Below are 13,084 nucleotides of genomic sequence, written 5' to 3' on the forward strand. Positions count from 1 at the left end.
GTTATTAGCAGGTCTGTTTGGAAGTCCTGATCTCCCAAATGCTCTTAGTCCATTAATTTAGCAAGTTAAGGCATTTCTGGTTCCTCGTGCTCCTCATTCCCATTTACTCCATCCAGCCTGTTAGAGTACACATCAGTCCAGTGGGATGAGCCACCCCTATTTTAGGCAGAATTATTATTGCAGCAGGGCTCAGTTTGGGTTCATGCACCACTGTGAGCTCCCTGGAAGGTAGAACATGAGCTTAGATTCCTGTCACTGAAAGCTGGCTTTCACAAAGCTCTGAGAGAAATGTCTCCTCACCTTCCCATCACAGGACAGCCACAGAGGTTGGAAGCTGGTTGGCTCTGAGTGTTACCAAGCCAGTTTTTCACTGTCACATCAGTTCTCAGTGGTAAAGGCATCTGAGGGGAGCGGCGCTGCGGCTCATCCAGGATGAAACAACATTACCAAGACATTGCTGAAATAGTTGCTAGCATGGAGAGAGAAAAAATTCCAACTGCCCAGCTCCTCTAAACTGTGATGAGCACCATTATCTTTCAGGACAGAACTTCCTGCCTTCTGCTTTGACTGGAGCACCTTATGCTAACATTACAAAAGGCAAAAAAAGTTGGTTTACTAATTAGTTACAGAATTGTATGTTCACTCAACAACAAGATGCTGCTGCCAACCACTCCTGATGTTATTCACACAGCAGTACTTTCCTCCTTGGCCAGGACAAGTCTAGATGGGAGTGGAATCAACCCAAGGAATCAGCCCGAAGCCTGGCAACCCACGGAGATCAGAGAATCAATTAGGTGGGAGAAGACTCCTGAGCTCATCGAGTTCAACCTCTGACCTGACACCACCATGTCAACCAGTGAGTGGTGAGTGCCACATCCAGTCTTTCCATAAACACCTCCCAACAGTGACTCCACTACCTCCCTGGGCAGTCCATTCCAATGTCCAATCACCCTTTCTGTGAAGAAATGAATCCTAATGTCCAACCTGGCCTTCCCCTGGCACAGCTTCAAGGCTGTGTCTTCTTGCCCTGTCCTTGGTTGCTGGGGAGAAGAGGCCGCCCCTCACCTGGCTACAACAACCTCCTTGTGCACAGCTTAGGACAAGCCCATCGTGGCTCCCTTCCACAGCTAGGCACACGGCCCTGGCTTTACCCTCATGCCTGCTCAGCTTTGTAGGCAAACCAGCCCGGCTGGAGCCTAAAGGGATAGTGTTGCTCAGACTGGGGCAGCCTTGAGGCCACGGCCAATGCTTGACAAAGTTCAAGAAGTATTTTGGACGACAGTCTCAGGTTTGGTTCTTGGAGCTGTCCTGTGCAAGGCTGAGAGATGGACTTAAGAGGTTCTTTCCATCTCAGGAGATTCTGTGATTCTCCTGGGCTGCCTTCATGGCCGGGATGAGAGGCCTCTCCTGGGGTGACCTGGCGAGTCACCCGGGTGGCTCTTGCCCCTCAGCCTGTGCCCATGTGCATTCTTTCGTGTGCTGGTCCCCCCTAATGTGTCTGCCTGTGGCAGTGCCAAGAGGACGGTGCCATACTCTTCAGTGGTGCCCAGAGACAGGAGGAAGGAGCAATGGCCATAAACTGAAGCACGAGAAATTCCACCTCAACACGAGTAAGAACTCCTTTACGTTGAGGGTGGCAGAGCACTGGAACAGGCTACCCAGGGAGGGCGTGGAGTCTCCCTCTCTGGAGAAATTCAAAACCCGCCTGAACGTACGTGTTCCTGTCACCTGCCCCAGGTGACCCTGCCTTGGGCCTGGCTGATCCACAGAGCTCCCTTCCAACCCAAACAATCCTGGGATTCTGCCGCGGGAGGGCGGTCTGGGCTGCGGGGGCAGCCGCCCTCCCTCTATCCCAGCTTCCCTTCCTCCCTGCCTCCTTTCCTCCCTCGCTCCCTCCCCTCCCTGGGCGGACCGGAGGCGGCTGCGGGAGCCGCTCCGTCCCCGCTCCGCCGGCGCTCTGTGGTTTAAGATGGCGGCGGGGGCTGCGGGGGCGAGCCCGTGAGCCCCAGCCCGGAGCTCCGCGGGAGCCGCCGGGACCGGCCTCGGGAGAAGCGGGACGCGCCTGCCGGGCCGGCAGCGGCGGCAGCGGCGGGATGTGAGCGCGGCCCGCCATGGGGCAGCAGGTGGGCCGCGTCGGGGAGCCGGGCGCGGGGCTCCAGCACCAGCCGCCGCCGCAGCAGCAGCAGCCGCGGGGTCTGCGGGGGAGCAGCGCGGCCAGGCCGGCGGGCCGCCGGCGGGAGGCGGCCGGGCGCTCCGCAGAGGGAGGATTCAATGTCTTCACCCAGCACGGTGAGCGGCCGGGGCGAGGGCGAAAGGGGCGCGATCGGCCTTCCTCCCCTCCCTCTTTTGTTGTGGTGGGTTTACTGGGGGAGGGGAGAGGCAGGCGGGGGGAGCGGGGCAGCCACGTCCCGGGGGATGCTCGCCCCGGCCGCCACGTCCCGGGGGATGCTCGGCTTCGGAGGAGCTTCCCCCCGACCCGCTGGAGTTGGGGATCGGGACTGCCCGCCAGCCCCGGCGGGAGCGAGGCGGCACCGCCGGGAATCGGGACCTGCGGGGTTCGGTCGCTGTCACCGCAGCGATTCCGAGCTCTGGTTTTGTTTACAAAGGTAAAGGTAACATGTGCCTTGTCCGACTGCTTCCCGAGGCGTTTGTGGCTTGCCGAGGCGTTTGTTACTTGCCGTTGTACATCTGTGGGACTGTCTAGGTCCTGACAGAGCGAGCAATTTCGTTTTGACTGGGGTATTACAGCTGCCATCTGATTCTAGGTTGAAGTTTCTACCTGTCCACTTCTATTCTTACTGCTGTGAACCGAGACCGGAAATGTTTCATGTACACGTTTCTGTAACCTCGTTTAGAAGGACCCACACACCTTCAAATCTCCTTTGTAACCATGTTTCTTCTTCTTCTTTTTTTTTTTTTTTTTAATATATATATACTTATTTATGCATTATGTTAAGATGTTGCCAAGTTTTGGAAGGAAAGATCAACTGAAACCTGTCTGCCTTGACAAGCATGTTGAGAGTAGATGTGCGGATGCATCTCAAATTTTAAAGACCTGAATCAGCTCTGGAGAGCTTGGCTGGCTTGGCTTTAAGCGGAGAGAGAGTTGTCAGTGTTTATAAAGTAAGGCTGCTTCTGACAGTACACGTTTTCTTTTGCTCAATAGAATGAGCTCAAGCAAAAAGATTAAGGAACGTGCAACCAGCAGTCTAAAAGTAAATATCATCTTCTGTGACTGCTGACCTGTAAGTATCTATCAAAACAAGAGCACTCCACTAAATCTGGTTCTTAAAAATCTCAGTGTTATCACAGCTTTTGAATTCAGGGAGCAGTATCTGCTTTAAAACCAAAACAGCACATGCTTGCCAAGTGCCTGACCCACAGTTAAACTAAGAGTTGTTATTTTATTGCAACTTCACGTTTTACTCTTTGTATCTTTGTACGTTAAAAGGCACTTTGGCTAAAACATTGCTATCACAGACTGCGCACTCACAGTGTTGAGGACATCTCAGAAGTCATGCACATAGCCCACTTCTTTCAGTGGGGCGTGTCTAAGTTTTTAGTAGTAGGGCAGAATGCTGTAGAGACTGCTGTGTACACTCCTGCTGATGTCAAACTGTCTTCTCATGCTTTGGTACCAGGATGACTCTTTGGTTCCTGCTCCTACAAGGCAAGGACAGAAAGGACGTTTGGGGAAGTGCATTACAGCATGTGGGGATGTGTAGTGACTTCCCAATAACACAGCTGACACTGACTCGAGCACTTCTTTTTGTTGTTGCTGCATGTTTTGGTAGTAATTTAGTTCAGCATCCTGAACAATTCCTTCTAGCTCCTCCCCATACCCTATTAAATTTCAAAGGTAGATAGTAGGGAGAATTATTTACATGTAGTGGCAGGGAAATGGAGAGGAAAAGCTTTCTGAAGCATGCATGCATACTAAGAAGACAAATTATGTGCCCTGCCAGCCCTTCTGCTCTGTCTTCCATAGAATGAGAAACAAGAATGAGCCTGGAAGGCCAACACACTGAATAAAACTGTTAGTGCCACATAAAAAGAACATTGCTCTGGGATAAGAGTGATGGTATCTTTCAAAATAATTTCACTACTATTTATATTGCTTAGGTTATCTGCTTCAGTGCTAAGGTAATGGATGTAGCTTTACTTAGGGTCTTTACTTAGGATTGTTTTTGTTATTTCCCTTGTAGACTGTAGAGGAAGGTGTGACTTAAAAACAAGAAACAGCTTTTTATTCTGTTAGATTATGTAGAAGGGGGGGACTTTTTGGCAACCCAGGTTTTGAGAGTTTCAGAGCAGGTTTCAAACTTCTCTTCCATCTTGGTGAATGCCTCAGCTGTGTTAAACTGTTTCCTGATTCCATTCACATTTTACTAGGAATCAGTTAACAAGTCAATATTAATAATCTGTAGCAAATGCTGATAAAGTTGGGTACCTTTTTAAATACTTGTCTTGGGCAAAAACTAAAATGCATGTAGTGTTCCTAAATCTGGAGTCCACTTCCTTTGTCAGAGAAACTGTTTCCTGTGATCCTGTCTCTCCTTGTCTAAGGGAATTTTTTATCATCAACTTGTATTCTTATTTTTCATTTAATGACCTTGCTCTCCTGTTTTACTTAGCCAGCAGCAAGCCAGGTTTTCTTTAAGTGAGTCATATGCTTCTGCTGCTGAGATGCTCTGGTTGCTGGTGGCGTTACTTGATCCAGATGCCTCTTTTCTAGTAATTTCTCTCTGAACTCCACCTTCCATCCTTTTTCTGGGACATATATTCACAGTGTATGGAAAGTGATGCAAAAGCACAGCATTGTGGGTTAGCACTCTTGGACCAGTGGCTAAACCAGCCAGTCACAGGATGGGGCTGGATTTTCTCCCTTCCTTGGTGCAGTCATGGATGTGAAGAAGACAACCTGTTTATAAATCCCTACCTCATGTTGGCAGCTTTCCTACCACATTGTGCCAGCAGCAAACCTTGCTGAGTGCTCCTGCCAAGGTTCATTTTGAGGAGTTGCTTCTTCTGGATTGTTTATGAAAAGGGTGGAAATAAACAATGTTTTCAGCCTCAGACCTGTTTTGCTACAGAATTTTGAAGAGCAGTTTGACTCAAATGGGTGAAGTGTAAAACCCTCTTTGCTAAGCTACTGGAAATCTGAGACAAACATTTTCACCCAGCTGATTTGAACCATAGATGTCCTTGAGAATCAAGAGATTGAGTAGAGCCAGTCTGTTCCATGATTATTTGCTGGGTTATGGTTTGTGTGGCAGAAGCTCTACAGGAGAGGCACTTGCAACAAAGAATCTGAAGATGTTTTCTGGAAAGAGCAAGGGATCTGCACTGTGGCACCCCACTATTCCATCATGAGAACAGACACCTGGGCTGCTGGGGCTTTCAGCTCACTGTGGTATTGAGTTCTGTGTGTGACATTGAGCAGAAAAGTCCTAAGCAAGCTGATACCCTCATGTGATTCCATTAGTTATGGAGTTCTCCAGGATGCAAGAAGATAATAATGGAATTTGCAATCTCCTGCAGTTAGCCCTTTAAAACACCCCTTTGTGAGCATTGCTGGCATGTTGTCAGAGACTCACAGAAGCAGGCTATGGATTGTAAGCATGCTGGTTGCTGTTGGTGTAGTAGAAAGGGTGAGTGTGAACATGAGGATTGTTCAAACTGGTGTTTCCACGTGCACTCCACTGGAATTCATGAGTGCCACAACTCCAGAGGGAAGAGCTGCAGTGAGCAGTACTTAGAACCAAATTCTTACAGATCAGTGCAACCAGCAAAGACAAGAAGTGCTTACATTACAGGGTGAGCTTTCCCTTCCAGAGAAGGCACAGGAGAGTGAAGAGGGAAGTCAGTTATCTCCTTGTCCTCTCAGAAATTTGTTTGAGGAAAGGGGAATAAGCAACAACAACCAACAACCTCCAAGCTGCACGGACTCTACTGAGCTGCTTTGACCTTTGAACAGTGACACTTGTAATTTTCTTTCAGAAGAGCACTGATAACAGCCTACTGTACCAAGATACTCTTTGGAATGGTGTTAGCATGCTTTTCATCTCCAAAAAGACTTGCTGAGTGTTGTAGAGCACATACTGCAGGAAAATCAGATTATTTAAATCCTGGCTGGGAAGCCTTTGCAATACCTGTTTGCAATACTGCTACAGTTGCCTTGGTGATATATTTTGGGGTAGTGGAAGGCTCTGCCACACTTGAGCTTTTGATCCAGCAGGCACAGGACATTTGTCCCCTGTTTTGTTTTCTAGAGGAGGAGTTTAGCAACCTTTTATTATGTGCATCAAGGTCAGACTAGATAGGCCTATACTTTTAAAAATAAAATTATCATTAAAGCTCCCCTAAGGCAGTCAGAGTGCTATGACACATGATAAAAACATTCTAAAATAGGAAGAAGCATAAATAACACTGTCCCTTTGAAATTCTGAAACTGAAAAGCTGGATGCAGGAAAATGGAAAGAAGGAGAGAAAATAGGGTCAGTTTAACAACTGCACTTTGTGGGCTGCCTAAAATGTTCTTTATTCTTCATCCCAGTGAAATGCAGCAAGCTCAGGCCAGAGCTACTTGCCCACAGACTTTCCTGTCAGTAAATGCCCTGTGCAGATGGAATATAATCACTGTATTCAGTGCCTGGCTTTTTGTACTCTAAATCAGAAATCTTGTGGGACCACAATATATAAATAACTCTTAACTAATTATTTGGGGAATAAAGGACAGTTCAGCTGAGTGTCTAGGGGAACGTCCCTTGTAGAACATGAATTTGTAGGCATGTTCTCTATTGCATCCTTCTCCATGATATCTAAATTATTCCTGCAGATCCATTGCATTAAATATTGATTTTTATACCTTGTGTTAGTCTGGGATTTTTGTATAATGAATTTTGCAAAAGAGAGGAGGCTACCAGCTGGAAGGGACAATATAATACTGACTACTGATCTAATTCTTTTCACATAGGCAGGGAACACAGTCTGAAGAAGGTAGGACTGAAATGAAGTTACCTCAAAAATTTTTTACTCAGAATCAACTTAAAAATCAAATTTCAAAGCCCAGACATATCTCTAACTTCTCAGTTCTCCCCAAGTAGCAGATGGTGTGGTACAAGTTGTTCTAGCAATATTTCACAAACTTGCTATTGCTTGCAAGTGCAATGTTTTGCAAAAAAAAAAAAAATTTGTGGGATTTTTTTTGGAATTAAGGACATGGCCAAGTGAACAAATCGGTGGAAAATGAACAGGGACACTACAAGCAAATTACTGCAAGTGTCTTAAACCATCCTATTTTAATCTAGTGGCATCACCAGCTCACAGAATTAGAGTGGAGAGAGTTGGACTATCTCCTGGAGATGCTCTAGCAGGCTTGGCTTCAGGAATATTTCATGGCTGGTACTTATTGCAGATTCTGGGACAGTAAGAAAACCATGTTTTCTCTGGTGTTCAGGAGGAGTGAGCTGCTCTGTGACCCACTTCAGCATATATCTTGTTTGTTTGTTCCTAAAGCAGGCCAGTCCTTGCCCAAGTCAAGCTGTACTTTGTAGATCTTTGCTTTACAGCTGAAGCCAGAGATCCTTAGCATGATTTATTCTAGCTCATTTCTCTTAGTTGTCACAACTTCATGTTTCCAGGATACTTACTATCCATAAACTGCCTTCTAAGTGCTGCTGACAGCTGGCTGATTTACAGCCATAAGAAACGATCAAAATCCAGCTAATACAAACCAAGAACTTTGTACTCACTCCAGTAGGGATGGGTGGGGAAGTTGTTAAAAGTAACAGAGGTGGGTTTTGTGTGGTGGCTTGCAGAGCTCATTTTCACCTGGTTGTGTTTCAGAAAGCCAGGGATGGATGGATGGATGGATGAGCACAGACCAAAGCCTCAGGTGCATCCTGTGTCCAGCCTGATCTCCCAGATCCCCAGTCCGTTAGCAGTGCTCCAGCAGCCTGTAATTACAGGTGACACAAGGCTTGCACTGCCAATGGCCCCAGGGTTGGCTCTGCAGGTGAATCTGCAATGTAGGCATAGAGTTTCCTTCTTAGCAGCCTTCAGCACAGTATTGACTGGTAAAGAAATACTTCTCTTGGTTGCTTGGGCCACTGGCAGCCTCTTTCCCTCCCCACAGCAGGAAAGAAAACTTGTGCTGAGGTGCAGCAGCATTGACTTGCTGGCTCTGAGGTCACGGATTTCTCACCTTACTGCATCATCCTTCACATTTCTCTGGCTTTGTGGTTATGAAATACTTTATTTTAAAGTATTTCTTGGTATTACCCATAGAGATTGTTCTCTCTGGAATAAGTGACACTTACAAAACCATTGAGGCTTCCTGTTGGTAATGCTGCAAACCACAACAACAAAGCTTCGTTCTATTACCCATTTCTGCTTAGGAAGTTGCCTGTGCTTTGTGGGCTCTCTGTAGAGACATGAGCATCTCTCACTATGATTACTTGTCTGCAGCTGGGTGTAAATTACCTTCTTAATAGGTGGCTTTCAGTACCAGTTAATTCAGCAGAACAATTAAAAAAAAAAAAAAACAGCCCTGAAATAACTTTGCCTTTTTTGAAGGGGAGACAAAGATGTACAGAATTACTTCACTAAAAATTAAATTAGTTTTATTTCAATCTTCTGGTGCTCGTTAGAGGTCTGTTAAACATACTTCTTTTTCAAGAATTTCCCCTCCTCTTCTACCATTAACCTTAGAATCTTAATCTTACTAAAATACTTCAATTAAAAATAACTACATGTATTAATAAACATGGAGCTTCACTTACAATAATTTGAAAGTTTTCTGTGACAATAGTGATGCAAGAATTGGGACTACAGTTATGTAAGAAAAGTAGCTCTTCAATGAAGGAACACTCATTTTTCTATAGGACAGCATGCCTCATCCTTCCATTTATAATGCTGCTGAGTTGGATCTTGGCCTCTTTCCTGGTTTATTTGATGTTTTCTTGGCTTTATTATTTATTATAAGTGAAAAGGATGTAGCTGCTTCTTGTTATAAGCTATATATGGCAAAGGCATAGGAACCATCTCCTGCTGCTTTTGGGTCAAGTTAGCAATTGAATTATAGGATAAGAGGATGAGAACATTCTGGATTTGTGACCCTGTGCACCTCCATGTCCATTTCTCCTTTGTTTCTTTAGTGATAATCCCAACAACAAAGCATCAAGCATGTCTTGGCTATTCCTGTTTGTTGTCATCTCAGCTGAGATCAGCACCATGGCTAATTTTGAAACAGGTTTCAGGCTTGCTTCTGGTTGAAAGAAATTGTGTGAATATTGGCTAAATTATATAAATATTAGACATTTTGGAGCATGTAGCATAGACTATGAAGTGTTCCTGTTTTTCAGATTGTGTTTTCAGTTAGACTAATTTTTTTTCAAAAAGTTAACTGCAGAGAGTGGTGCTCCTCAGCAAACACCCCAAAACCTACAGGAACTGCAAAGTGAAGAGACATTTCCCCATCACAAACCTGGCCTGGGCTAGGAGCTTGTTTAAATATTATCATATCCAAGTAGATTGGTATTACCTCCTACATTAACCCTAAATATCAGAGATCTAAAAGGTGTTTACAGAGCACAGATCTGTTTTCTAGACAAAACCCCAAAATATTTGTACATTTGAATTTCATATCCCCTGGATTGTGAAGATAACCCTTCAAACCCAAGCTGGAGTGTAAATTAATATAATGAGGCCTTCCTTAGGCTGCAAGGGCAGCTCAGTTTCTCAAGATGATTTCCAAGCCTTTTCTGCTCAGGGTTGCTTTTGCTAACCAGCAGTGTCACAGAGTTAACAAGACTGTTCAGTTTTGCTGCTGCTATTCAAAAACCCGTGGGAGGCTGCACGACTGATGAGAATATCAATTTTGGGCTGCTGCTTAGGAAAGCCAAGAGCAGAAGCAGAGCTAAGGTACAGCTCTAATGGTATTTCTGAAAATTGCTTAATAATAGAAGGAAATTGGAAAGATTATTTAGATTAGCCTTAAAGGGTTTTTTTAAAAAAGAAATTTTAAAGTGTTGTTTCCCACCTAGCAATCTGTCAAAACTGGCCAATTAATGAAAGTGTACTGCTGTTTAGCAGTAAAAAAGCCTATTTATGCCAATCTTTTAAATACTGATACAAATTGGGTGATCTAGGAAGAAGGAAATGCACTCTAAGAAATGTGAATAACCTTGAAGATGTTTTGAACAGTGACCTAGCTTCCTTCTTCCATTAGGTCACTGGGTGCAGCAGAGCTCAAGGTCATACAGGCCTGACTGGTTTGCATAAACATGGACTTAATGCTTGTGTTTAATGCAATTTTTTTCTTAAAAGACAAGTTTGAAATTATAAGGCTTTTTCTATGTTCAACATTCCCTTCAGTACAAGTGAAAGAGAAACAGCATCCATTGTCCGAGAGCTGATTTGTGGTTCATTTTATCTTGTAAATTTAGTTTTTTCATCTATAAACTGACAAATAAAAAATTTCAGTCTAATAAGTGGCAGCTCTCAGGCTTAGTTCCTAGATACTAAAGTTAAAATAGCAAGTTTTAACAGCTTGAACTGTGAATTGCTGAGTGTCCTTTGTGTGCTTTTTGGAATATTGTTGTTTTTAATAAGAGTGTTGGTAAAGTTCCTCTCCCTGTGGCACCTTGATCGAGGCATAAAGGCTGGGGTGGAGGTGGGACCTTGAACAGGTGCTCTGAAAATGCTTTTTCTGATTATTTTATGAGATATCACTCAATTCTGATTTGTTTTCAAACCTGCTTTCCACTGACCTGAGTGGCATCAAGTAAGCCTGATGAGCTTTATCATTTGTGGCAGTAAAATAGAAATTAAAACTTTAAATAGTGAGAGCCACCTCTCTGCAGGATTCCTGTGCTCTCCTCTCCTGCCTGGGAAGATGAGCAGGGATTGGGGAGGTTCTGGCATCTCTCTCTGAGGCAGGGAGAGGTCTGAGCTTGGGGAGGGATGAGCAGAGCTTGTGGGATCAATAGCACTGTGAAACCTGTGCTCTGGCCTGATTACTCACTGGAGCACAGCAAAATCCTTCTGCTCTAGTCATCAATTGTATGCTCATTATTCAGGGTTGTGTTTGTTGGGTTTACATCATTTTATGTTGGAATAAATAGAGAAAGCAGAGGGACTTTATGATATTAAAAAGCCTTTATCTACAGAGGATCCTTAGAATAAATAGGAAAATGGGAAGGTTTTGTAGTGTTAGTGTTTCAAGTTGTATTTTTTAAATTCAGGATCTTAACCCTGGGGATATAAGGGTTTGCAACATAGATGTGGGGAAGGAGCTGATTTTTCATGTTAAATAAACTATAATTTAAATATTGTTTTTTACTAATTAATAAATTTGAGTCCAATATTATAACTACAGAAGAACAACAAGCCAATTTTTAATATTTTTTTTCTTCCAGAGGTGCATTAGATGCCTTGGGATTGCTTTGCTCACTCAGTAGGTGCCCAAATGCTGATTGGAGTGGCTTGGCCTGCCATGGCTATCCTAAGAGATAGAAATCCAGCAGGTTGAACCCTTGTTACATCCTCTTTGTTAGAAAATGTTTTCATTTTAGGTCATCATAAATAAATCTATTTGAGTTTTTAGGGGGAAAATGTACTTAAAGAAGGCACTGTCCTCTAAATCAGACTCATTGTTTATGTGGTAATTCTTGCACTTAGTTAGAAATACAGATGTGCTTTAAAAAGTTGAATTAGACCACAGGGTTTATGTCTGTCAAAGCTGAGGTTGGCTGTAGTTTTGTGCAGAAATTCAAATTCTTGTTTTGAATATGCCTGTATATTCAAATGTATGCCTGTAATATTCCATCGACTGTTGTCAAAGGGTTGAGCTGAATTTGGCTCAGACCCTTGGCACGTGTCTTTCTTTCCATGCCCACACAGGCACCCTGACAGCAGGAGCACAGGGACCTTCTCTGTGTGCCACGGCAGCATTTCTGCTCAATAAAACACCTTGGCTCTCATTTCCTGCTCGGTGGCAAGCCTGGAACTGCTCCTAGGTGCAGCCTGGCTCTGGAATAAAGCTCAGCTGGGCTCCCCGTGCCTGCTCTGCCCCAGGTGGGGACTCGGTGTAAACTCTGACATTTTCAGCTAACAAGGTAAAAGGATTGATCTCAGCTGCTCGTTCCAAACGCTGTTTCAGCCTGCCACGAGAGGGTGCTCCAATGCCTTCATTTATCCCTTGCTAAAAGGTTTTTCCCACTAAGAAAAGTGGGGAGTGTTATTTAACAATCCTGTGTTACAGTGCAGTGCTTTAAGTGAGTGTTGGGTTATGAAAGCAGGCAGGACCCACACAGCAAAAGGCAGATGTGGCTGTATTGAGATGTAACAATACATGTTTATTTTGTTTTTGCCATTAAGAGCTGGGCTGTTTCCCTTTTAGTTGTTTTGTTTCTGTTGGGCTTCATCCTAAGTTAACTTCATCTGCCAGCAAGGGAAGTTTCCCAACTTGTTTATGTGCAAGCATGCAGACAGCTTTTGTGCATGGAAGGACATTAAATCTGATACTTTTGCTAGGTAATCTGAGCACTCAAATTAAGAATCACTTCTCTTTGCTTCTGTGCACTTCTCATCTGTAAAATCACAATTATGCTTGCTTGGTTTATGGAGCTGTTTAGACTTAATTTTGGCACAAACAAATCCAGGAAAGCTGTCTGCAGGCTAAATTAAGTGTTCAGTCACACACTCTTGTCTCATCCTGTAGGCTTTAGAGAAATGTGTTTGTTGTGGCTCTAGCCTGTATTTCAAAACATTTGTGGCGTGGTAATAGGTCCAAGGGAAGGGTAATGTTTGTATTAATTGTTGGACTTGAAAAGGAATCCCAAAGCACAGCACTTTGCTCAGTGTTATCTCTCAAATATCCATAAAGAGACTGAAGCTCCAGTGAATTAAAACAGAGGGAGAGCTGTGGAGTAATGGCTTTGGCTGCCCAGCAGTAGGGAAATGCAAAGGGAATTGCAATAAAGCATTCATGCACTTGGGCTGGTGCCTGGGAAACAGGATCTCTGCAAGGACCTCCCAAACCTGGTGTTAAGGGCAGGTAATTACCAAAAAATAAAATCAC

General features: G+C 44.3%; 1 protein-coding gene across 1 annotated transcript in view; it reads left to right on the plus strand.

The window, feature by feature from the left end:
- Positions 1–2,111: 2,111 nt before the first annotated feature.
- ABL2 (ABL proto-oncogene 2, non-receptor tyrosine kinase) overlaps positions 2,112–13,084 on the plus strand; it is a 45,064-nt gene continuing 34,091 nt past the window's right edge. Inside the window, exon 1 of the mRNA XM_063165387.1 lies at positions 2,112–2,289. Coding sequence (XP_063021457.1) covers positions 2,112–2,289 — 178 coding nt within the window. The remainder of the gene's footprint in view (positions 2,290–13,084) is intronic.

The sequence above is a fragment of the Melospiza melodia genome, chromosome 11 (assembly GCF_035770615.1).
Source record: "Melospiza melodia melodia isolate bMelMel2 chromosome 11, bMelMel2.pri, whole genome shotgun sequence".
NCBI lineage: Eukaryota > Metazoa > Chordata > Aves > Passeriformes > Passerellidae > Melospiza > Melospiza melodia.